This window comes from Scleropages formosus, chromosome 8 (genome assembly GCF_900964775.1).
Source record: "Scleropages formosus chromosome 8, fSclFor1.1, whole genome shotgun sequence".
NCBI lineage: Eukaryota > Metazoa > Chordata > Actinopteri > Osteoglossiformes > Osteoglossidae > Scleropages > Scleropages formosus.
Window position 1 is genome coordinate 10,591,396 of NC_041813.1, and position 26,888 is coordinate 10,618,283.

The 26,888-nt window shown below is 40.2% G+C and overlaps 1 protein-coding gene across 1 annotated transcript in view; it reads right to left on the reverse strand.

The window, feature by feature from the left end:
• Positions 1-26,888, reverse strand: part of slit1a (slit homolog 1a (Drosophila)) — a 121,232-nt gene that overhangs the window by 60,740 nt on the left and 33,604 nt on the right. The window contains exons 5-7 of the mRNA XM_018766017.2: positions 2,448-2,519; positions 1,803-1,874; positions 1,271-1,342 (exon numbers count right to left, since the gene is read on the reverse strand). Coding sequence (XP_018621533.1) covers positions 1,271-1,342; positions 1,803-1,874; positions 2,448-2,519 — 216 coding nt within the window. The remainder of the gene's footprint in view (positions 1-1,270; positions 1,343-1,802; positions 1,875-2,447; positions 2,520-26,888) is intronic.

A 26,888-nucleotide genomic window follows, 5' to 3' on the forward strand; every position in this document is an offset into this window, starting at 1 on the left:
GAGAATGGAGCTGGTACTGCTACACTTTAGTGAAACAAATCTTAACATGTCTGGAAGCACAGAAGTGGAGAAGTAACCACTGTGGGTATAATTTGTGTTTGGTAACTGTGCCTGAAGAATTTCAAACTAAATATGCTACGTATACTGGTATCGAGTAACATTAGGATTCTACAGATGTGAAAATTTTTTTGGTCATTTATTACAGCTTTGAGAAAGTGATTATGTACATGTCCCAAAAAAAACCATGAAATTAATGTAAATATACAGGCGTACCCTGCAATCTGCCCTCCTGATATCAGTGCTTTCATAGCTTTTCTCAAAAATGAATACCTTTCTTCGTTGTCCATCCCAATTCCTTCAGCTATAATGACTTTTTCTCAAAGCTTCTGTAAATAATCATTAAAATTAGCCTCTAAGAACATGTTTTGTTATATATTCTTATTCAAACTGACAAAAATGATACAAAACATAATGTATCAGCAATAGTTTGGAGTAATAGTTCTCCCTTAATGCAGCACTGCTGCTCCAGACATTAATAACTGTTGGGCAACCATTGTGGGGAGCTGTGGGGGATTAACGACACCCATGTTGTTCTGCATTTTGCAAGCTTTTGTCTAGGTGTGTGTGTGTTTTCTGTGAGTGCTGCAGAATGCAGAGGCACAATAAGTCTTGCATTCTGACACTTCTGTCTGCAAAGCAGTCTTTCTATAAAAACAACAACAGCACAGTTTGGCCAGGTTGTCGCAATATTTCTAAGCAACTTAAATAAATACCTTTTAGTGTACTGTATTATTATCCATCCATCCATCGTCAACAACCACTTGTCCTGAGCAGGGCCACGGCAAGCCGGAGCTTTAAACGGCAATGCAGGGTGCTAGGCTGGGGGGGGTGGGGGGGGGGGACGACACCCAGGATGGGATGCCGGTCCGTTCCAAGGCACCCAAGCAGAGCTCAAAATCCAGACTCACCACGCAGCGGGCACTGGCTGAACCCACCACGCTCCGCACTTTATTATTATGATTATCTTTATTTATCTTTCATTATTTTAAGTGTTTTATATCATTTTTATAGACATTTGTCAAAGTTAGTTGAAATTTTTTAGATGGGGTTAATTTTCCTCATAAGGAAAAATGGGAAATAGAATCCTGCAATCCACCTTTCTGTTACCAACCTCGTTTTCAGGAAAAATATAAGGATGGGGTATGCCTGTATGCAGTTTTCTATGCAGCATTCTGAAACCAGTGCACTGTTATAGACACAGGGGACTTACAAGGTTCGGAGCTTAGGCATGTGGTTAAAGCTGGAGACTGGAATGCTGCTGATGTTGTTGTTGTTCAGGGTCCTGGAGAACAATGCAGTTGGAAAGCATGTGACATTTTTGGATGCAGAGACTCCCTGTCTGAAGAGTAATGGGACTGGCTCTTGCCCACCTCAGCACCTATAAGCCACTCACATTACAGTCTTGCCCCGTAGTAGTTTATTATACATGTTTTGTATCATTGAGGTATTCTCCTGGTAACAGCTCAGGAGAAAAGAATCAGAGTTCGCTATCTGCAGTCTCCCGGAGCCCAAGAAGGTGATCATCCCTGTATTCTGGTTTGTTCCTCTAAACTCTTTTGGCTGCTGAAGCTGGAGATTTCAAGCCATGCTCTCGAGATTAAATGAGATTAACCCTTTATTTATAGAGTAGGTGTATACTGTCTTATGCTATTGGTATAAATTGACTATATGATCACTGACTCTAGTGGAGTAGTGAAGCTTGGCCCAGTAATCTCTTGGAGAGCAAAAGTTCTAACACTCACAGCACTTCCAGGCTTCTCATTGCACGGAATGCCCCATCCTCAATACAGCCGATGTGGTTCTTGTCCAGCTGACTGCAGACAACCACAGAAGACATGTTGGGCTGGTAAGAACATTCACACACAGACACAGACAGACAGATGGACAGACAGACAGACAGACAGGCTAATAGACACAATTGGTGCGCAACAACAAAACATCTTCTATACATATAAATAACAGTATAATTTATAAAAGTCTTCAGTTAATCAACACTCTATGATAGTTACCACATGCTTCAGATAAAAATTTATGGGATGTATCCTGGCTGTATCCTGAGTCCTGCTACCATAAGCAAAACGAAATGTATGAAACACTGTAATACTCTGTACAGTTATGACACAGCTTATCATTTTCACATGTGGTTTGCTAAGGAGTGTGGTTTCTCTGGGAAAATGTTAAATGAGGGCATTACGAGGACACTTGTGGATGTTACAGGTGTCAGCTGTTCAAAGATTTTAGAAGAACAGTTTGGATAGGTTTAAAAATGACACAGAAGCACAGATTCAAGTCACACCATGTTTTCACATTCTCTGACTTAATGGTGGAATAACTGTTGGTAAAGAACATGTCCACAGCCCAGATTGTTTGATGAAGTAAATGCTCACAGGTTTTTGATATCTGTTGCTCCACGAAATGCCTTCCTGGGGATGGCTTGAATGAAGTTCTCACTGAGGTCTCTGTAAAGACAGCAACATTAATGCCACAAATCCACATACTAATGTAATGCCTACATTCATCTCTTTTGATGTTTTTGTTTTACAACATACTGAATTAAAAAAAATCTTATTTATCTTTTTGACACTGATCAGCAGAAAAATACTCCTTAATGACAAAGTTGAAACACATTTCTACAAATCCATATTATCTTAATTATAAACATATATAACACAACACAACATGTGTGCTTTTGCTATGTAAATAAATGTAAATGTAAGTGTGCAAAAGTATTCACCCCTCCTAGTCAATATTTTGTAGTGTCACCTTTGGCAGCAGTTAGAGCCTTGATCCTATTCGGATATGACAGCTTCACTGATCTTGACACTGCAGTTTTGGCACATTCATCTCCATAAAACTGTTCAAGTTCCGCCAAACTGCATCTAGACTGCCATAAATTTTGAATTGGACTGAGGTCTGTCTTTGCCTCTCCAAGTCACTGATATTTTTGTATTTAAACCATTCTCCTGTAGAGCATATTATAAGTACAGTAAATGAAAATAATGCACATACCCTTAATAAGAAAACAAAGTCTAAATAAATCACTCCAAGGCATGGTCTGTCAGTGACAGTGTAGTGTAAGTAGTACTCCAGTTAATGTGCTGCATATGCTTCATAAACTAAGTAATGGTCAGCACCACAGTAAACAGAAACTGTTTTGTTTAAAGGATCATTTCTTTTTTGTGAATTATCCATTTAAACTTACTGAAAAAGGTAGCACACAGAGTAGTGTTACAGCAAATGTTCACCTCTGATAATATTTCAGTCCTGATTCTGTCCATTTACTTGCCATTTGTTGTAATTTAATGTTGAGCAGAACTTTTGAATGCTTTGAATGCAATTTCCCAATATTTCAGAAGAACCAGTTTTTTCCACTTTAGCCCTGTTCTGGACTGGCTATAGTAGCAATAGTATATGCGTATACTATTACTACTATAACAATTTACAATAATCAACTGCCAAACTAAAAATACTATGGGATAAAGTGCACGCAAACAGATTTTAAAGTGGTAGTGCAAAATGTCAGCCTCAGCACACATGAACATAATGCAGTACATGTTGCATGTTCTGTGATGTAACTAAGTTTGTAATTTCATTAATAAGTCAAAAAGCTTTAGTTGCTTTAGTTGCTTTCCTACTTTAACTTCAATGCCAGCATTAGGAATGGAATATCTAATTCCAATATTCTGCTGATGACTTTATCCAAAGTCACTTATAAATATTTACATAGCAGTGACTTACTGTAGATTAATTTAGGGTGAAAAGTAGTCAAGAATAGGTGATAATATATGTGCAGGTTGTTGACAAAGTTGCACCCCGCGAGTTCCAAACGGCCGTCGACAAAGTTGCACCCCACGAAAATGAAAGGGTGACATTGGCAATCTGTGCCTGTTGTAATCCTGTTAGTATGCTGCGAAGCATTTGGCCTGTAGTTACAGAGAATGGGAATCATCCACTGGCAGTGTAAGTTTAAGTGGATTACATCATGGTGTCACAAGAGGTTAAATGCATGTACTGTGTAGAACTATGCAGAAGGCTAGGACAAGAAATTACATCAGATTAATTTCTTCAGCAATTACTAGAATATTCTTCTGGTTTCAGGTTGCTGTTATTGTAACATCACTGATACAAGTAAAATAAATACAAGAAAAAACACATTTATTTAGTAACCAATAATATACATAATGCTATGAAACAATATTTTCCACTTTCCCATTTTCTGTTTTTACAGCTTTTTGACATTAAATTTTCTCAGATCTTTTTTGTCAGTTCTAGTAGTCAATAAATGGAGCCTAAGCGAAAAAAGTGACACCAGTATTGTTTTAACATAATCTCCTCAGTGAGGAAGATGAAATGTGCAATCATCAGTGTGAAAAGGTCATTGCCCTTTTACATCCAGTAACCTGGTATGCCACCATTAGTTGCAGTAACAGCAAGTACACTGCTTCTGTAGCTGTTGATGAGGATCTCATATTACTCTGAAGGAATTATGACCCACTTCTCAATGGCGAACTACTTTAGCTCAGCACTTGCAGGTTTTCAAGCATGAATAATTTTTTTCAGGTCTTGCCACAACATCTCAGTTGGAAACAGGTTAGGATTTTGACTTGGACATTCTGTAACTTTAATTTTTTTCAGCCATTCCGATGTTCACTGGCATGTATGTTTGGGATCATTGCTTTGCTGTATGACCCAACTGCACTTTAGCTTCAACTCACGGACTGGTGGTCAATTTTTTTTTTTTACATATTTCTAATATACAAAGTAATTAATGATTATTTCAATGACTGCAAGATGCTCAGGTCCCATGCCAGCAAAACATCCGTAGACAATGACACTGTCACCACCATCCTTGTCTGTTGAGAAAAGGTTCTCTCTCTCTCCTGTGAAATGTTTACTTTTTTTGTAACCATGCCCACATTGCTCAAAAGCTTATACTTCTGTTTCATTAGTCCACTCTTCCATATGTATTGAGAAACATCCAGGTGTTTTTTTGGCAACTGTGAATGAGCTTTAATTCTTCTCTTAGAGAACACTGGTTTCTGCCTTGCCACTCTCCAGTGTATCAAATTTTTTAACAGCCATTCTTATTGTGAAGTTATGAAAACTGTCTTAAGGTAAAGCAAGAGAGGCCTGCTATTCCTTGAATGTTGTTCATCTTGAGTTCATTAACAAATGTATCCCTTAGTAGTGTAGTGATTTTAGAAGGACAGCTACTCACAGGTACATAAATTCACCACTGTCCCAGAGTGTCTCCATTTCATGATTATAGGTCTGAGTGTGATTTTATTGAGATTCAGAGCCTTACAAGACTGTATAACCTCAAGACTGATAGGCTTAAGCAACTTCTCTTGTCAGGTTTTTAGAAATTTCCTTTGAGTGTGGCCGAATATATCTCTACAAATCTCTGTTTTCTCAACTTGCCTTTTCCTGGTAAGGGTTTAAGCAGTTGAAAATTTTACTAGACAGCTCTGATTGAATTAGACTGATTAACATTGGGGGGTAATTACTTTTTCACAACTAAAAATGCACAAGAAACAATTTGGTATCTTACCCAAAACAGATTAATCCCAATATCCAAGTAAGACTCAAACACTAAAAATTTTTCATACACTTTTTATGACTATATGAATAAGTGCCTCAAGGCTAAACTATATCAAACAACATATGCTAGGAAAGCAAAAAAATAGGGCCAATTCTTTGGCAACAGATGCAAACAAACTATCACACATAAACACATATGACAGACAGTGCTAAAATGATGTTATCTCTGGAGAACTGTCATCCAGTCAACCCAAGTTCTGCTCTTTAAAGAAGTGGGCCATGGCTACTCCCCAGACACATGGGCACAGAGACAGCAGAACTAAGTGGTGGATGAAATGTTTTGAGCACCAGCTTATACAGGCTACAGCAATGAAAGACTCAGGGGTTATCAGATCCTATTCTGGAAAGCAGCTCTAGATGGCATTAAGTTACACAGGTGGCACCCTGCCTTTATCCACAACCAGAACTCTGTAAAATCCTAATTGCCTCCAGGAATCTCCTCCAGCTGACCTTCACAGTTCTGTTAATGATGGCCTCTCATGCGCTACCCTTTGTGGTGAACCCTGAATACCTCTGAGCTTCACTGACTGGCTACACCTGGATCACCTCCTGCTGAAGCAATTAGTATTCAACCAAGTTGGAACAATATGTGCTCCAGAATGGAGTCCCCACAAGCAACTTGTAAGAGTGAGAAAAAATGTTTGGTTTGGCTTGGCTTGGCTCTGCTCTGCCCATAGGGAGGTCAGCAGAAAGTTAATGTCTCTCAGTGCCAGTCCTTAATAACTGCCCTAAAATCTGCAAAGTTTTTCTATTTTTACAATAATTAATCCTAGCTATTATTTTCATACTACTAATCAAACAGAATATTAATTGAAATTAAAATTCAGTTTCCTGTGTTATGATTCCAAGGCAGTCCAGAGGTATGGGGTAATTTACCAGAAATGTTGTACCAGGTGCAAAGCCACATTTTCAGCAGCCATTACCCCATTGTCATCATTTTGTGGAATGACTGTTAATCTGTCAGACTGAGATCTTCAGTTTCATAGCATACAAATGTATCTACTACCATCTTTAGAAAATAGAGCAAAGTGGATCTAACCAGGACAGAAAGAGAAGCAGAAGGCCCAGATGCACAACTGTGCAAGAAGATAAGTACATCACAGTCTGTAGCTTGAGAAACAGATGCCTTACAGGTTCTCAGTTGGTTGCTTAGATAGGTCCTTCAGCAGTATGAAAGATCCTTAAATAGTACATGCCAAATACCAGTGTCATCTGCAACAGTGAAAAGATGACTCTGGAATGCTGACTATTGAAGCAGTTTCAAATAAACAACCACTTCTGAAACCATCAAATAAAAAGAAAAGGTTAAAATGAGCAAAAGAGCAGACATTCTACAGTGAGTAACTAACTGAAAAAGAGTACTGTGGATTGATAATACTAAGTCTGAGGTGTTTGAATCAGGGAAAACATACCAGTCAGCCACAACATTAAAACTACCTGCCTAATATTGTATAGGTCCCCCTTGTGCTGCCAAAACAGCTCTGATCCGTCGAGGCATGAACTTCTGAGGGTGTCCTGTAGTATCAGGCACCAAGACATTTGCAGGAGATCCTTTAAGTCCTGTAAGTTGCTGTCACGCGGAATACAGGGAGCCGGGATGGCTGAACCCAAGTGCAGCGTTGTTTGTCCGGAGATGAGGGATGAGGCAAGTTTCCGGTGTCGGGGACAGGCGAAGGGTCGGTTGATCGGCAGTCAGGGTCAGAGCGAAGATCCATGGACGAGATCGGGAGACGTAGCGAAGGGTCGGTCGAACAGCGAACAGGACAGGAACGAGGATCCATGGACGTGGTTGGGAAACGAAGCGAGAGTCAAAAACCAGAGGACGTGAAACGAAGCGATGCTTGTGCACGAAGTGTCACAGGAAAGGGCGGTTGTCCCTGACAAGATTCCGCAGGGGTACGGGAGCTGAAGAGGGTCTTTATACGGTGAGTGATTGCTTGTGAGTTAGTGCGGAGTCAGATGCTTGTGCTGTGAGCGTGGACATGACAGTTGCAAGGTGGGGCCTCCATGGAGCGGATTTGTATTTCCAGCACATCCCATAGATACTCGATCGGATAGAGATCTGAGCAATTTGGAGGCCAAGTCAACACCTTGAACTCTGTCATATTCCTCAAACCATTCCTGAACAATTTTTGCAGCGTGGCAGGATGCATTATCATGCTAAAAGAGGCCACTGCCATCAGGGAATACCATTACCATGAAAGTCAAAGTCAAGTTTATGGTCACTTCTACAATATGTTTGAAACATACATCGGAGTAAAATAGTGTTTCTTCAGGACCACAGTGTGCCATAGATGATGACATATACTAGTACAATAAATAGAAATGTAAACATATTTAAAAGTGGTATTGCAAAAAATGAGTTTTTGTGCAATAATTGTTTGGAAAAGAAGGTTAGTGTGACCTAATGTACTTCAATGTGGAATGTACCAAAGAAATACAGCAGCTATACTTTCGGATGGACCCCAATTTAAGTGAGGTTTCAGCAGAGACTGTCAGTAACCTCAGAGGACAATCTCTGCAGACCGTATGAAAGTGGCTGGTGTCCCTCTGGATGGCGGGGGTTTGATTCTGGTGGTCAGAGGTCAGGATTCTGATGTATTGGGCAGTTATGGGTGGTACAGAGAATTCAAGATCCTGACAGCTTGAAGGAAGAAGCTGTTGCCTAGTCTGGTGGAGCCAGCTCATATGCTCCTGTATCTCTTCCCAGACAGCAGGAGGCTGAAGAGGTAGTGGGAGGGGTGTATGGGTTCGCCCACAGTTTTGGAGGCTTTGCGGACACAGCGGGCATGGTAGATGTGCTGGAGGGATGGGAGTGCGGTACCAATGATCTTCCCAGCTGTAGTCACTATGTGCTGTAATGGTTTTGCGGTCGGAGACATTGGGGTTCCCATACCATGCAATGGTACAGCTGGTCAGGATACTTGATGATCCTATGAAAGGTGTACATGATGCGTGGTGGCACACTCTCTCTCCTCAGCCTCCGTAGGAAATATAGGTGCTGCTGGGCTTTCTTGGCCAGTGACACAGTGTTGGTGGTCCAAGAGAGGTCATCGGTGATGTGCAACCCCTGGAATTTGGTGCTGCAGACTCTCTCTATAGCAGGACCGTCAATGGTCAGTAGGGGATGGTGGGTATGAGTTCTCCTGAAGTCGATGACAATCTCCTTTGTTTTCCCCAGATTTGTTGCTGATGTGACCCACCATAGTTGTGGCGTCAGCAAACTTAATGATGTGGTTAGAGCTGGATCTGTTGCTGTTGCAGGCCTGTGGTGGGGGCTTGTAATCCGTAATGATCTGGATTCCCTGCCACAGACTCTCTGTGTCTATGTTGTTGCTGAAGTGTCCATATCCTGTTTGTGTACAGTTGCTTGGCCTCCCTGATGCCATGGGACAAATTGGTCCTAGCTGTCCTTAGTGCTGCTTGGTCCCCTGATCTGAAGGTAGCACCCCCGGTTCTCAGCAGTGTGTAGGCCTCTCCCGTCAGCCATGGTTTCTGGTTAGCCTGCATGGTGATGGACTTGGTGACAGTGTTATCATCAATGCATTTCCTGATGTAGGCAGTCACTTTATCTGTATACTTTTGAGTGTCTGTCTTTGAGGGTCACTGGGACCTACCCCTGGAGTCAGGACTCGGGGTAGTGTTCCCAGGCAAGCGCCTGGTGACCGTGCAGCTCACGTAACCCAGCTGGGTTCAGTCTGAAAATGCAGCGTAGGGGGGTGAGATGGTGAGGAGCAGAATGTTTCCAGTTATATGCAAATGCTATATCAGCTCGCATGATCTAAGGTGTGCACTTTATATGTTTTACAAAAATTTTACCATCATATGGAATCATAAATATTCAAATGACATGTCATACTTCAAAGTCAACTGGCACTCTTCTGTTTCATCTTTACAGGGTTTCCTTGAATGAATACTCATATTGTGAGAATTTGGATTTTTGAGCAAATGTAATTTGTACTCTAAAATTCACATAATAAGCAACCTATTCATGCTCAATTTCAATTCAAAATGTAAGCCTTAGTGGCAAAATTCTAATTCAAAGTAAAAACCCCTGAGACAGGTTGTGGCTTCTCCTGCATATGTCAGTTGTCTTGTTACCATGTGCCATCACAAGCATATCTCAGAAATCTTGTGAAGTTTTATCATATTATAACTCCATCACTAAGCTAAGGAAAAGCCTTGCCAATCCATCAATGGATGGCAAAGTCTTACCTATCCATTAAAACTCAGACTAAAGGCAAAGGAATATACATGAAATATCATTACAAATGAGTTTGTCGAATTAGAATTTACAATACATTTTCATGCAAATTAACAATTTAAATAATTTTTATTTTATATAGCACAAATGAAAACAGATTGTCAATGTGCTTTACCATAAAGAGGTAACATGAATGGGTAACAGCTCTAAAGCAAAGACACATACAGTACTGACTCAGTGACTCGGTCACTGGGTAACCACTCGGCCAAGTCAGAGTTACAGAGGTTCAGAGTCTATCGCATATGCACAGGCTGCTGGAAGTATTAGAGTTCGCCCTGAATGAGATAAAAGTCCATCACAAGGGGCAGCTGTGCCATAAGGTCAATGACCCTACCCTCACCTGTGGTCATGAACTCTGGGTAATGACCGAAAGAATAAGATCATGGATACAATCGGCTGAGATGAGCTTGTTCCCCAGGGTGGTTGGACTCACTCTCCGTGACAGGGTGAGGAGTTCAGCCATCCAGGAGGAACTCAGAGTAGGACTGCTACTCCTCCGCATTGAGAGGAGTCAGCTGAGTTGGTCTGGGCATCTGGTAAGGATGCCCCCTGAGTGCCTCCCTTGGGAGGTATACCGAGTACGGCCAACTGGGACGAGACCCCAAGGTCTGCCAAGGACCCGCTGAAGAGATTTTATCTCCCAGTTGGCCTGGGAGCTGCTGGGGATACCCCGGGCTGAGCTGGAGGAAGTTGCAAGGGACAGGGACGTCCGGGTTTCTCTGCTTTCCCTATTGCCACCGCGAGAAGGACAAGCGGCCAAGAAAACGGATGAATGGATGCATGGCATAGGCATGATTTAACCTGAAAAAATTGCAGAGAAAACTTCAGAAAGATATAATAAAGTAACACACACACACACACACACACACACACACACACACACACCCACTTTCTGAACCACTTGTCCCATACGGGGTCACAGGGAACCAGAGCCTACCTGGCAACACAGGGCATAAGGCCAGAGGGGGAGGGGACACACTCAGCACAGGACGCCAGTCCACCGCAAGGGACCCCCAGTGGGACTCAAACCCCAGACCCACCAGAGAGCAGGACCCAGTCCAACCCACTGCGCCCCCCTTAATAAAGTAACAATAAAGTAGATACTCCAAAGTGAGAAAGGCTTGTTGCATCAAGCACAATACACTAAAGAACACCTCAGCAAGAAGAATAATACAATAAGGAATGGGATTTGCCTGTGTGTGCTGCACTTAGCATTTTCATGCTGTTTTGAACCCACTCAGGGTGACCACTTGTATTATTAATTTTGTATGCATCTTACTTTATACCTCATACAATCAAAATATAATGTTGACTTGGTTTCAAAATAGGCTGCTGTAACTTTCTAGATGCCACCAGCTTTCACTACCTTCTTCACTAATTTTGTGTAATTTTGTATAAAGTTTTTGTTTTAACAGCCACCCAATACATTTACATTTATTAGTTTAGCAGACACTTTTCCCAAAGGGACTTCCAATAGACACTATGTAGTATGGGGCAGCTGGTAGTGTAGTGGTTATAGCTGATGCCTTTTGAACCAAAAGTTGCTGGTTTAAATCCCAACTCCAGTTGCAGTATCCTTGAGCAAGGTACTTGCCCAAAGTTGCACTAATAAAATTACCCAACAGTACAAATGGGTACATCATTTAGTTTAATATTCTAAGTTGTTTTAGAGAAAAGCATCAACCAAATGAATAAATGTAGTAATATTAGTCCACACCATGTACTACTTATATACTACTCACAATGAGTCACTCATCCTTATACCAGTAAAGCAACCTTTCTCTCTGTTACATACTATGGGTGATTTAAGAGTCACCAGTCTACCTAAACAGCATACTGCAGCCACATGGACCAAATTGTTTTCTCACTCCATGTGCCACAGACACACCTACACAGACAAAAACACTTTTATGTATGACCAATGACAGGATGAACTTGGCCAGGGGGTATCATAAATGACTAAGAGGGGGTTAGAAACAACCATGCATGGATGTCTCTCCACTAGAAGAAAGGCTATTGCAGCACTGCACAAACATTTGATTCATAACTTGATAAAGAAATGTCAATTTATGACACGGTTTAACAGTAACCATTTTGCACAAAATTTCCATCACTCAAAACAATTTGACTGAAACAACTTTCCAAAGGCAACAGGGAAAACAAACATAATTGTAAAATACAATATGGTGTCAGCTACAGCTATCAAACTGCATTGCCACAAGAATGTATTACATATGGTAAAGCACACACACACACACAAACTGACACCACTTGTCCCAAGTGGGGTCGGGGTGAACCGGAGCCTAACCCGGCAACACAGGGCGTAAGGCTGGAGAGGGACGGGACACACCCAGGACAGGACACACAGTCCATCACAAGGCACCCCAAGCAGGACTTGAACCCCAGACCCACCAGGGAGTAGGACCTAGTCAAACCTGCTACACAACCCTGCCCCCTTTATGATCAAGCACACACACACACACACATTTTCAGAACCGCTTGTCCCATACGGGGTCACGGGGAACCGGAGCCAACCCGGTAACACAGAGCGTAAGGCCGGAGGGGGAGGGGACACACCCAGGACGGGTATGATCAAGCAGTATTTTATTAATATTCATTTAATATTCAGTATTTTATTAGTATTCAAAGAGTCTCAACTAGGGGGTGCGGTGGCGCAGTGGGTTGGACCACAGTCCTGCTGTCCGGTGGGTCTGGGGTTCGAGTCCCGCTTGGGGTGCCTTGCGACGGATTGGCGTCCCGTCCTGGGTGTGTCCCCTCCCCCTCCGGCCTTACGCCCTGTGTTGCCGGGTAGGCTCCGGTTCCCCGTGACCCCGTATGGGACGAGCGGTTCTGAAAATGTGTGTGTGTGTGTGTGTGTGTGTGTGTGTGTGTGTGTGTGTGAGTCTCAACTATGATTCAAGAATCCAAAGATCTTCTGTCATATAATTGCTCCACAAAACATTTCTAATGGAATTATGACACAATTAAATGAAAGTATGTTAAACTAGAAGTGCAACATTGAAGATGCATTGTGTGTTTACAGATCTCAGTTTTCTGGTTGGGTTATGCTCGTTTACAGTTTATTAGTATAAATTATATCAGCTGTTTCATGATACAAAAGAATTCTTTTTGAAATACTCCCTATGTTTATTATTATAATAATGTTAAACTATTTAACCTATACTAATGATAAAATTCTTTTTGAAATCCAGCAGATCTACAGGACCTAATTAGTGTAGCAGTAATAATGGCAATGTGTAAAATAAAAGCAGCAAAAAGACTTCTAACTTAAGCATTGGCAAATAAAGTAGGAATGAGTGAACAAATAAAAACACAAAAGTTGAAAAGATGTGAAGAAAGCAAAGACACACAATGGAGGACATGAGACCAGGTGGTAGTATATATGACTCTAACTCCTGGGGTCAAGAACCTTCAGGTTTGTACCATTTGATGAGAACCACTCACAGGTTCATATTCAAGTATCTACATTCAGCTTATGTTACCCACTAGACTGGTATATTACAGCTAGCGAACAATAATATGCTAATGACAAACCCAGACTTCCCCATTCATCAAATCACAGGAGAAGACCACAGTCATCTTTGGTGTGACATAATAACTTACACAAGTTAGGACCTGAAGACCTTCATGCATTTCATCGTGCCTTCATAGTATCATCAGCTGCCTCCAGTCTCCATACAAGAATTTGCTATAGTACTTCTCCATGGAGGGAATAGGATCATAAGGATACATAATAGTAAAATATGAAAATGCAGTTTTTCTTCATGAGGATCATAAGGATACATGATAGCCAAATATAAAAATGCTGTTCTTTTCTGACTGGGAGTAGAGTGTGGTGACGCAACGGGTTTGGCTGGGTCTGGCTCTTTGCCAGGTCTGGGGTTCGAGTCCTGCATGGGTTGCCTTGTGATGGACTGGTGTCCTGTCCTGGGTGTGTCTCCTACACCCCCTGTTGCAGGGTTAGGCTCTGGCTTGCTGCGACCCCTGCTTGGGACAAGCAACTTCAGCTAGCGTGTGTTTTTTCCTCATAAGGATCATAAGGCTACATGATAGTCAAATATAAAAATGTTGTTCTCTTCTGAGGGGCAGGAGGGTGTGGTAGTGCAGCGGGTTTGGCTGCATCCGACTGTGCAGAGGGCCTGGGGCTTGAGCCCTGCTTGGGGTGCCCTGCAGTGAATTGGCATCCCATCCAGGGCGTGTCTCCCCCTCTTCCAGTCCAGTGTCCTGCACTGCCAGGCTAGGCTCTGGGCTTGTCCACCTCAGGACAAGCAGCTTCAAATAGTCTGTATGTTTTCCTCTATGGCAAAATACTGAAATGCAAAACTGATGGCAAACTGGTTTCAACAATATACTGTGATTGACTACAGAGAAAATTATATTTTACCATAATTAAAAATTAATTTATAATTAGTTTATAAATTAATTTATAATACTTATAACTGTAAGGAGGTTGCTATAAAATATAGCAACCTCCTTACAGTTATAAGAAGGTAAATGTTAAGACTTGTGTGTTTCACATTCTTTATTGAAAGTGATAGCTTAGAGTACATTTAGAATGCAGTGATGTAATGTGTGGAAGATGAGTCAAATGTGTCAACAATCATGTGTTTATTTTATTGATACATTGTGTAACTATGTGTTTTAGTTGTGTCTTTAACCACTTGAACCATTTGAGCTTTTTCTAACAAAAACATGTAGTCAAACTCCAGTAAACAGTCTCCAGCAGTTATATCACTTCCTTTTGTTATATGACATGAAACTGTTAAGGGACTACATGCAATTAAATAATTTTATTTCCACTCCACTTTTATATCAGCTGTGTAACTATATGTTTACTTGCATGAGTGAACAGAGCCCCAGGGTGGCTAAGGAACATACCACCTAGAAATCAGCTCAATGCGTGAATCCTTCCTTCCTAGTCCTCCAGTGAATCATTCCTTCCAAAATCACCTCCTTCCTCCCCAAACTGCATATGTTCTGACTTGCTTGTTTACTCTGGATTTGGGGATTTAAGGACAGAAGTTGTAATGGTTCCAGAACACCAGAGAGAATGCAGGTGTGAGTTTGAGGTAAACAGCTGCCACCACCTCTTTACCTGCAGTCCTCATTTCATCACTTACTCTTACCTCATCTAAACTCTAATTTTGTTTAACTCTTGGACCTGTTTTTTTTCACCATAAAGCTCACAAAGCAGTAGATAAGCCTGGGTATAAATGAATACTTTAGAGAAGTACAGGTCAATTGTTGCTGATTTTCCAGATGCTCCCATGTCATCTTTTTTGACCTCTACCCTAACCTTAAAGACATTTTACAGTTTGTGTTTTATTACAAGAAAGCTTGGGCTAAATTTTCGACCTTATTAAAACCTGAATCCAAACTTTATTATGTTACATTGCAGACATGGCTAGCATGGTGGCACAGCGAGTAGTGCTGCTGTCTCACAATGCCTGGTTGGTGCCAGGAAATGTGAGTTCAGTTCCTGCTCAGTTTGTGTGGAATTTGCATGTTCTCCCTGTGTCTGTGTGGGTTTCCTCCCAAAGACATGTTGTTCAGGTTCACCTGTAGTGTGTGAGTGACAGAGAGTGTGTTCCACTGATGTATGGATGAGTGACCCATTGTAAGTAGTGTATCTAGCAGTGTAAATCACCTTGGTGAATAAGGTCTGGGCTAATAACACTACATAGAGTTCATTCCAAGTTGCTTTGGAGAAAAGTGTTTGCTAAATGAAGTACATTTACAAGTACACAGAAAACTGTTTATGTCACTCTTTTCAAATACTGTCTTTAAGATCCATAACTGACATCAATACCATTAGTAAGATTAACAGTTTGCCTTGATATTTTATGAAACACCTTACTAGAATGGAGAGACTGTCAAAATATCTCAGCATTACAGCAATGGCATTTGGCAATATGGGCAGCATGAAGCAGTTAGACTTGGTAATCTTGGCAGAATTTAAAGGAAAATGTGTCAACCACAAAACACCAAAAGCAAATTTATTAAAAGTTTTATCCCACTGTGTTGTACTGCCAGCAGATCTGGCATGAGTCAATCTTTGCCAAGAGACAACAGAGGATGCATGCAACTTAGACAGCATTAATAATCTTCTGCAGATTACTCAACCTGTCTGATGTTGCCGTCCTTACATAAAATGGTAATTAACTTTAAACCTTTGACACTTTCTGAGTCACATTCACAAAAAAGGTAAGTGCAGGAAGCAAGTCATGTAAAAACACGGTATTAGTGCAATAGTGCAATGTGTGTGTGTGACTTTGTTTGACAGAGATCTGAAAACAGAACTCCTCGGTATCTGGGTAGAGAACCTGGGGCCTTTGGTCAGAGAAAAGGTGCCAGTGGGCATGACACCTGGGTGTTTCTGTCACGGTGTCCTCCCGGAGCGGAAGCGCCGGATCCAAGTGCGGAGCACAGGAAGGTTTCTCAAGGGTTAATCCAAAAGACATGGTTGAAGAAACAGGCAAATGGTCACCGATGTGCGAACGTAATCCGAAGGGAGAGTCCGAGAGTCATAATCCAGTACACAGGCAAGAAGTTGAGAAAAGCCAGGAAGACGTGGAGATACAGGAGAAAGAACAGGGAAACAAGGATGAGGATAAGGACGAGGGATCTGGGAAGTCAGGAGAGCTGAGGTAAGGCACGCAAGCGAATACTAAGGCTGAACAAGGTTCTGCATCAGCCTGGGCTCTAAGCTGTCTTTTTATGCAGCTGTCTCCTGAGCCGCCACAGGTGTTCCTCACTGAGATGAAGCGGAGGGCGTGACAGTTACTGTAGGTTAGAATGGCAGAGAGGAGTACAGTTTCTGTGTACATAGGTGGCGTGTGTGGAAATGCCATCTGAGAGCTACCATAAATAATGAAATATATCACTCAAAGTGAATATAAACCCTACATGAATTTTGCATGGAGAATCCATTGGCTGTTGAAATATCTTGAAACTTCAGACTGATTTTCCCCAGTCTCACACACGATAAATAAGTAACACCTCATATGAAATGGGCCAGTGTGTATCCACTTCTCTTTATTACCTGCCCAAGAACAATTTTATAGATTCACTGAAGGCAAAAGAAACAATATGACTATGCAGAATCAGGTAGAGGTGGGACCTGTAAGCTATCAGTAAAAGTGAATCTATATGAAAACATTCTGAGATGTGGTTTTGACAGGACAGTATTTTAAATCTATATGATAAACAGAGGGACATTTTAGATTTACCTTTCACAAATTTCACTGATTCAAGATACATTACTAGATAGGCTTTTCCAGTAACAAATAAACTGGGTATCAGGGTTGTTTTGCTGTAACTACAGGCATGTTTTTTGTTCCAGGAAAAGTTAAGTGTAACTTGAGACACTATTAAAAATTCAAATGATTATCTTCAGAAAACACAGAACATGTTCAGAAATGCAGCCCTATTTAATGAAAGTCATGTCGTACATTCGAGAATGGACAATACCCGTCTGTCAATATAGAAATAATATTATTCTTTAGAAGGAAGGACTATAAGACAATAAAGATTCCACACCAGAAGTGTCTGGACAGAAATTGCCAAGGTGGTAGTTGCTAGGAGACAGAAGGTACCCAGCTGGATCAGTGACTAAGCCTTCAGGGAAAGCATACGAACAATGGGGTCGGTCACAGCTGTGTCGGGAGGAGATGAAACCAGTGTTTGTAGACGAGGGCAACCATGAGCAGACTCTCAAATTTATTTTGTACTCTAGAGCTGATAAATTCCTTTTTCTACTGTCTGACTGCGGAACTTCCTTTCCAAACAGTCCACAGCGCAACAGAGAAACAAACTTAAAAGTAATCTGACAGTTAATACTGCAGTTTCTAGAATTTTTTTTTTAATTTTAACAAGCAGCTATAATGTCCCAGAATATCACAGTTTTATGTTCAAAGGAGATATTATCCATATATTCATTCACCTGTTGAGTTAAAAGCTACATTTTAAGATGATATTTTTCTGGAGTGTTTTAAATTGCCTACCCAGTTAAGGGTACTACAGCACAGTCCATCAGTGCATCAGCAAATTTCAACTTAATAATCCATGTTTGTCATCAATACACAACCTGTTTCACAAAGCAAAATCGTTTTCAAGCCACTTCATTTTTTCAATATGAAGTAACTCTCAATTAATATGAAAATGTGTAGAACTGTATAAAAATACAAACACTCCTCCACCCCTTAATCTTGTGCCCAATGCATCAGAGATGGGCTGTAGTTCGCCATGACCCTGTTCAGGACAAGCAGTTATTGAAACTGGGTGGATAGATCTTGAAATGCATTTTCTCTAACTTCTTCTCAGTCTAACTATCTTGCCTGTTTTTTTGAGCCTTGAGTAGTTTTTTGCTAAACACTGAAAAACAGTGCCATCTGGAACCCACTGACTCCTGGAGCACACATCACACAGCAGTGTCAGCTGTCTCCTGAGGGCCGGTCTGTCCACTACATGATCCCTTCACTGTAGTCCTGAGAGAAATAATCAAGTTTCTTCCAGTACAAAAACTCACAGAAAAAAGCCTGCTGATGGTGTGATGAGTTGTGAGAAATGGAATTGTTTTTAAAGTGCATGAGGGTATTTGCCTAAGTGAGGAACATTAAGTCTTGTGTAGCAGCCATGATCTGCACAACACCCCTTTTCAGATGCATAATGATGGTTCATCATTGTGGGAGGTTCTAGGATATGGGAGATGAAATTACCTATATAGCACTTAATCTTAAGTGGGTTGTCAAGATTAATACATCTCAAGCAGGACCAGTTTGACCTGACCAGGAATACATATTATGACAGCTGAGGTGTGGTCCTATCATGTTAACTCCCCACTAGGGTCATTCCTAAAATCAGCCACCACTTTTCCCCATACATAATGCAAATGCTGCTGTCCTGCAGACATGACATCAGTCTCAGAGGCCATGTGGAATACATACATATGTGTGCAATTGTAAATAAATACACACACACACACACTTTCAAAACCGTTTGTCCCACACGGGGAACCGGAGCCTAACCCAGCAACACAAGGTGTAAGGCCGAAGGGGGAGGGGACACACCCAGGATGGGACACCAGTCCGTCACAAGGCACCCCAAGCAGGACTCAAACCCCAGACCCCCCGGAGAGCAGGACTGGGGTCCAACCCACTGTGCCACTGTGCCACTGCACTCCCCTGTAAATAAATAGTGTCAGTAAATATTACCCCAATTTTTTTGGTTTGTGTAAAAATGGAATATTATCTAACCATTCTGTGCTGGAATTAACTGTAATCATTTAAGAGGTTTTAAAATGGGTCTCTTCAGATACTATTTTCATTAGTTAATCCATGTATAAACTGAAAGCTTTTCAGATGAAGACTGAGGTGCTTCTTCTGTATTATTAAACTGACTACTGGCCTGGTATCGGGATTTGTCTTACTGAAGGCACATCAACCAGTGAGAAAAACAAATTATTCAACAAGAAAAGTACAGCTCACTGGAAGAGATCTGTTGGTGCCCTAGTACCTGAATGCATGCTGTAGAAAGAAGCTAGGTTCACAGCCCATAGATTTGACACAGAACAAGTCAAAGTCCATTCCATGCTGCATCATCACTTTCATTGTCTGTGCTCTCCATTTTACCTAGCAGCAGTGATCTCAGTCCTCTTTCTGCAGATAACCCTCAAGGTATTTTTTAGGGCCTCTTTTTATTGCTTAGCTCTTGTAAGACTGAGCACATGTTAACTGTAGATACATCAGTGTGGCAGCTCCTGAGCATGTTTGTGTGCGTCTTTGTGTCAGTGAACTGCCCCACGGCTGGATGGAGGTAAAGCAGCTCATTTTCTGCCTGGTCTCTCTAATTGGGTACAGGTTCACAGTGGTGCATATAGCCCAGGGCTCAAGGGGCCTGAGAGTCATCACGATGGCCTGGCACATGCTGGACTAACTGACAGAGTAGAGGGCATTAAATTAAAGCCTGAGGCCATGAGTTCTGCCATACAGAGAAGGAATGAGAAAGTCACAATCAGAGGATGGTTATTCAAGAAAACCTGATATTTTTTCTTTAAATTTAGACACGTCAAAATGTCAATCTAATAATGCTCTCCATGCACTGCTAAGGATACACATGCCCTGAAATATTTGTAGTTTGTAATTTCAAAGAGATTTCAAAAACTGAGAGAGAGAAGATGTGTACTCCACAGTAAATTGTAGACTAAAGCACTTTCCCCACTAAATACAATTTGTCTATGAAAAATCACTTTTCGCCAGGTTTGCAAGTACTGGAATTTCAAACAAGGCCAGTATGACTTAGGTATCAAGTAACACATTAGGGGGTCACAAGGCAGCGAAGCAGTGCAGCGGTATGGCCAGGTCCTGCTCCCTGGCAGGTCTGGGGTTTGAGTCCTGCTTGGGGTGCCTTGTGACAGACTGGTGTCCCGTCCTAGGTATGTCCTCTCCCCCTCTAACCTTGCGCCCTGTGTTGCTGGGTTAGGCTCCGGTTTGCCGCAACCCTGCTTAGGAGAAGCAGTTTCAGACTGTGTGTAACACATGAGTTAATAAAAATATTTTTATAGACATAAATTACTCAGAATTAGGTCATTCGTCGCTAACATAAATAAGAAAGTTATTTATTTAAATTAGTTTATATCGGTTTCATTTTTGTACTGTACCATCATGGCTGCAAATTTTGCATCTGACTGGGAAAATTAAGTACTCACCTGTTCACATGCAATACAAAATTTTACAATTTTAATTCTGCTTCATGGAAACCACATTTTTTCTTCCGCAAAATGGTTTCTCTGCTATTTTCTAAGTTGTGCATCAGGTATTTATTAATTTTTTCACATATATAAGAAGCATAAGATGTGGAACAATGTCTGCATGGAAGAAATTAAAAAATCTCAGCAATTATCATCGAATTGAAGAGGGTGCAGTAAGTCTGGATTCTATAAAAAGGAAGAAGTTTGCTTAGTACCAATATTTGTTACTTTCTAAATGCTGTTAATATGTAAAATTTTAATTGCCAGCAATTTTTCAAACTTTAATATTTCCAAACAAAAAAGGATCAATAAATCCTCTATATTAGAGAATGTCTACTGCACATGTTCTGTCTGTGCAAACAGAGTCTGACCTCTAGTTAGACCTCTAGCTAGCCCATAATTCTTGATCGATCTACCAGGTGACAGTGGGGGAGGCCACTCACCTTCTCCATATACTACTAATACTGGATGAGGGCCAATAGGGGTCAGGGTCACATGGGTCAGGGGTCAACACTAAAAGAACATTTAAGAGTACAAGTAATAACAATAAACACCAAACATTGAACATCCCTGAGTAGAACTTTCAGTATTTCAATAAGATTTATTTTCTTTTGAGGTTTTTACTGCCCCAGTCCTCCTGAGCAAACAACTTCTTTGAATCTCAAAGTCAGTAGACGAATGGAGTGTTTGCAGAGAAAATATCTGTCCCTCATAGTCACAAAAGGAATGTAAAGATGTGGAGTCCTCTTTCTCCCAGTACTCAACCAACCTTTCCACTTCTCCTTCTCCATGCATTCAGACCCTCAGTGACCTCCGGTTGACATACCCATTTGGAAATAGCAGGCAAGGACAAAGATGATCTCTGAACTCTCAAAAGGAATGTGAGAAAAGCAGTGATAATTTCTACTGTCCTCATTATCACATGTAAACCAGTCTAGTGGACCTTCATTCACACACACTGAAACCACTTATCCTGAGCAGGGTTGCAGAGCCTAACCCAGCAACACAGGGGGGGAGGACATACACCCAGGGCAAGACACCAGTCCGTTAGAGGGCACTCCAAGCAGGACTGGAACCCCAGACCCACTAGAGAGGAGGCACAGGACAAACCCACAATGCCACCGCACCACCCTAACTTTCATTTGTACCTAGCTTAAGTCCAACATTTGCCCAAGTATTTTAACAAGTACAAATATTACTGCATTTAAGATCCTCAAAACTTGGCCTGGCTGAGGAAAAGTGGCAAAACTCCGGCGTATTAGGGTAACAGACGGTCTTAAAAGGTTTGAAGGATGAGTTAAACACACACGAAATTATATCTGTCTGGAATATCTTATAGTCCTTGAACTAATATTTACAAATGGATTTTGATTTCCCTTCATTTGAATTTAGCTCTTTAAGAAAGAAATGAGCAGAGATAATTTGACCAGTATCCTAGCAGCAGGCAGCTTATAGTGAGGTGAGGGGTGATTGCAGGGCTTCAAACAATTTACTTTTTCCTCCTGGAGATTCTAACACAAAGAGCCATGAGGAATATTTCCATACGTAGAACACAGAAAGACCAGCAGTTGTGCTTGTATGTTTGAGTGAGTGCTGAACGCAAAAATCCAGAGTGCACCTATTTAACAACTGCCTAACTTCACTGATCCACAGTGTCTCTGCCTTTGTAGTAAAAACTAAACTAAAATCATGGAGGGCCACAGGAAGATGAATTGTCCTGGATCATTTTCTCATTATCTACTTCCCTTTGGGATGCCATATCTGTATTAAAAGGGACAATCCAGCACTGGTATTGACAATGCAGCCAGTAGTATCTGCAATTAAATTAAAAGTTAATTTTTATGTACTTGCACACAATTTCAAATTGTAATATTCTTACGATAAATGACAAGGGAGATTAATTGGGAATTAAAAGTGATGATATTAAGGTGTGGTTGCTTAGCATGACTGACTGAAGAAAAGATGGAGATGTCCAAATGAAGATGGTGTGCTCTAGGCAATAAAAATAATCCCACTACAAGTACATATTCCAGGTAACTAATCTCAATGAATGCTATCATTGACATCTTTATGCACAATTTACCCATTCAGTGAAGCCTTCCTCTTTACAGTAAAATGCAAAGTTTACCTCAGGCTTTTTTTTTTTTGTCAGTAGACATATCAACTCATATTTTAACTTACAGATAAGATATAACATCAAAACATCAACATAAAACAAGGTGACTGAGAACAGAATTAAACAAAGTAAAAGATTACATTTACTTTGCAGGTTTTTATCAATATCTTTTTTTTGAATCTTTGTTCTGTTTTAGAATTAGTTGAATAATATATGACAGCCTGCAACATTATTGCTTGTATTCATTACATTTTATTTTAGTTTTGTTTGTGACAAGCTGTCACAATCAAATTCTCTCTTTGGCTTGTGGAAACAATAGCCAGCTTGTTCAAGTCCAGCACAAGAGATTATTCTATAGGGTCTCTTGTGATACTGCTACATGCTGCCAAAGGAGTACAAAAAGAATGTATTTCTTCAAGTAATTCATGACATCTTCTTACACAGAGCAAAAGCCAAACCAAAATATTTACAGTGATAATACGATGATTTGAAAATGAAACTGAACTATGCATTTTGACAGTACTTTCTAAGGTTCTAGTTCTGAACTACCTTTGAAAATAGTTGAGTAATGGCAAGATATTTAGACTGGAACTAGAAACCAGAATCCAACATGGGTAAACGCTTGAACAAAAAGGCTGGCATGGTGCATTAGTAAATACCAGATCCTGCTCTTATTAATATACCACACAATAAATTAGCAAAATGACTAAATAAATTAAGAACATGTGATTCATTCCAGTAAATAGTTCTTATACAGAAGAGCCTCCTTGCTCAGACCCACTAGGATGCTAAGAAAATCCTGACCTGATCCTTGGGTTTCCTCTCACTTAAGATCCAGAACAACTGTTTGTCTTGCTGGGTAATGCTTTTCAAAGTATGAATAAAGCAGAGTTTTTAGGCACAAAGAATGCTGTGGATGAAATATGAAAACAGACCATAAAGTAATCAGCATATGTTTTTAATATGTAATATTTAATCAAGGCAGCAATAGCAATTAAAATTTTAGCTACCTGTATCTCTAGGAACTGTGACATTATAGATGATATCCATCCATTCTTTATCTTTGACATAGCAAAAAAAGGGCTGTTATAAATAACAATGTCTAGCATAAAACGTGCAGTTGATACACACTATGGACTTCTTACAAATATGTTTGTCATCTCTGCAATATCTAATATCCAAGCAGCATATATGAATAAACATTGCAATAAAGTGGATAAGGCAATGCTATGCTTACAGTATACAGTTAGGGCAACAAAAAAAATTAAACATTTTACAACCTAAATACAACCAACATTCAAAACCTTAAAGGTACTTGTGCTTTCCTTGCTGTAATAGCACATTTTAAGGGAGTTTTTTTTTTTGTTTTTTAACAGAAGTCCATAGACACTAGATAAGTCAACATAATGAAACCAATTATGATTTACAGCAGTGTAATATTTAATCAAAATAAATTACAAAATCATAATTGTTTGATTTAACCAAATCATAACTGGTTTCATTCTGTTGACTTTTCTACAAATTGAATTAAATACAACACACTGATTACAGGGGAGATACAATTATGATCAGTTTCCTCAAAAATACTTTAATACCCACATTTAATAAAGTTTGGTTACAACAATCAAAGAGTGGAGCTGCTAACAGCTATACACGCAATTACTAAATAAACCAGCAACAGTATTGCTCATTCCAGTTATTAATCTGCCATTCCAGACATGCATGAGGATATCTGCTACCACAATTAGTATGTGACATATTTTTAGCCTGGCTCACAAAGGGCATCTTCTTTTATTTTCCAGCCTAATCAGCTTATGCAATGATGTATCAGAAGGCCACCTCCCAGCACCACTGAAACAGGACAGGCCAAAGCACAGTGAGGGTGTTGTGTGCGCTACCTCTTCTACACCTCTTTGTCAATCCCACAACCCACACCCCATCTGTTTCCTCCTCTGTAGGAAAGAGACAAGTGGACCCAGTATAGTCTAATAAATGACTGAGGAGGTTCTGGACCCGCCCATTCCTATTGTGCCATCTTTATCGCGCCTGACCCAAAACCAAATACTCAGGCCCACGTCTCCCTGGTGATGGAGCAAAGTCCCTGTGTCGCCTAGCGACAATGAACAATTGCCCCTGGGAAAGCACATGCCTTATGCAAAGGGCAGTCTTTCACTGAGGAAGGCAGGCAGGCAGCACGGTGGTGGCATGGAAAGGAAAAGGAGGACACCTTCTCTGGCTCTCAAAAACATGGTTGTGGCACTTCTCCTGTCATTTATGTGCTTTAGCAGGTGCATAATTAGGACGTCAGTTTGTTGTAATCAGTAAACAAATAATAAACCCACTCACCAAAAACATAGTTAAGTATAGTTAACAGAAACACTAGCAGTTTTTCATTCTGTTACACTTGTTATTGCTCATATGTTGTAAATTATATTTACCATTTTCAGGTTATAGCTACTAATTTAAAAATGCTTCTATAATTTTTTTTTTTGATGAAATATGATAAAATCTTTTTCCACTTCAGTATTAAACAATGTGAAATTTTGGATAGATGTGCACATTATGAAAAAATACAAATGAATGAACAGGAGCTTCTACAGCTGCCATAGATATACACTTTGTAGTATCAGTGGTCACTCAATCAAAAGGAAATTATGGAATACTATTAATCTAATTTATCATGTTTTAATATTCCTCTGCCTTGCTTCTGACACAACTTGTTTGCTGTCATTCATTGGTAAAAATTGCTGTGCCACATTTACAGTGAAGGCTCATCTTGTTTTTAACCTTATGCTGTTCATAGAGTTGGACTTAACAAAAAAGTTATTGCTAAGTAAGATAATGTTGACACGTGCAGGGAAATATTTTGGCTGCGATATTAATTCGGGCACCTAAGATGTTTTGTGTTAGATAGATGCCTGTAGGGCAGGTCATGCAGTAGTGCTTCTATTGTAACAAGATTTGCTTTAATGTTTATTTTATCACTATTAACCGTGTAGGGACTTAGAGTAATCCAATTTTGTGCCTTGTCTGGTGTTTAATCTTTGTCTAACAGACACATTAAAACGTTGTGCTAGTACTGTGCTGGCATCTACATTTTGAGAGGAATGTTTCTACACGTATGAGAGTTATGGCAGAACTGTAGGAGCTCGATAACAGGACAATTCAGTGAGTTACTTCTCTATCGATGATAAATTCTTTGAAACTGGTGGGAAGTAGCACTGAAATGATTTGTGGGCCTGCTTTCACATTTGTGCTAAATTAATAAATGTAGCAGTCATCGCTGGACTGTAGCTATGAAAACAACAGTTTTCCCCCACTCCCCACCAACACTCAGTCCTTATTTCAAGACTAAAAACTTTTTCTGAATTGGACTTTCCATGTTAGATATTTAAATAAAATTTAATATACTTAAATGGTAAATGACACTACTAGCCTGATAAAAGAGAAAGAGACAAACAGAAAGCAAAGCTTATAAACTATGGAGTAGGAGTTCAGAATTTGTGAGCATTTAAGAGTTTCTGTAATCAAAACTGCAAATAAAAATTACAAACACATAAAAATTGATGGAGAAAATCTACAGGAGCAGCGAGGTTCAATTTCAGTAATTCTTAAGAAATAACTTCTTGATTAATAGAACACTTATAATGCAATATCAGCTGGTGGTGTAGTGGTAAGAACAACTACCTTTAGACCCACAAGTTTGAGCCTCACCTCTGGCTGTAGTACCCTTGAGCAAGGTACTTACCCTGAATTACTCCAATAAAAACTACCCAGCTGTATAAATGGGGTAAATAATTGTAACCTTAACATTGTAAGTTGCTTTGGAAAAAAGCATCAGATAAATGTAAATATCAATGCATTATTTAAACATATTACTCTGAAGTGTTAATAAATTAAAGAAAATCTTGCTGTGATGGAGAAGACAGAGGTGCCTACAGAACAGACAAAATTGTTATGCCAACAGTTTCCATAGCAACAATCAGATATCAGAAGGTTTTTAAGAATAGAATTAATGAAGTAGGAATGTCAAAATAAAAAAGAGAGTGGAATTTTAACAGTGAAACAGTCAAAATTCC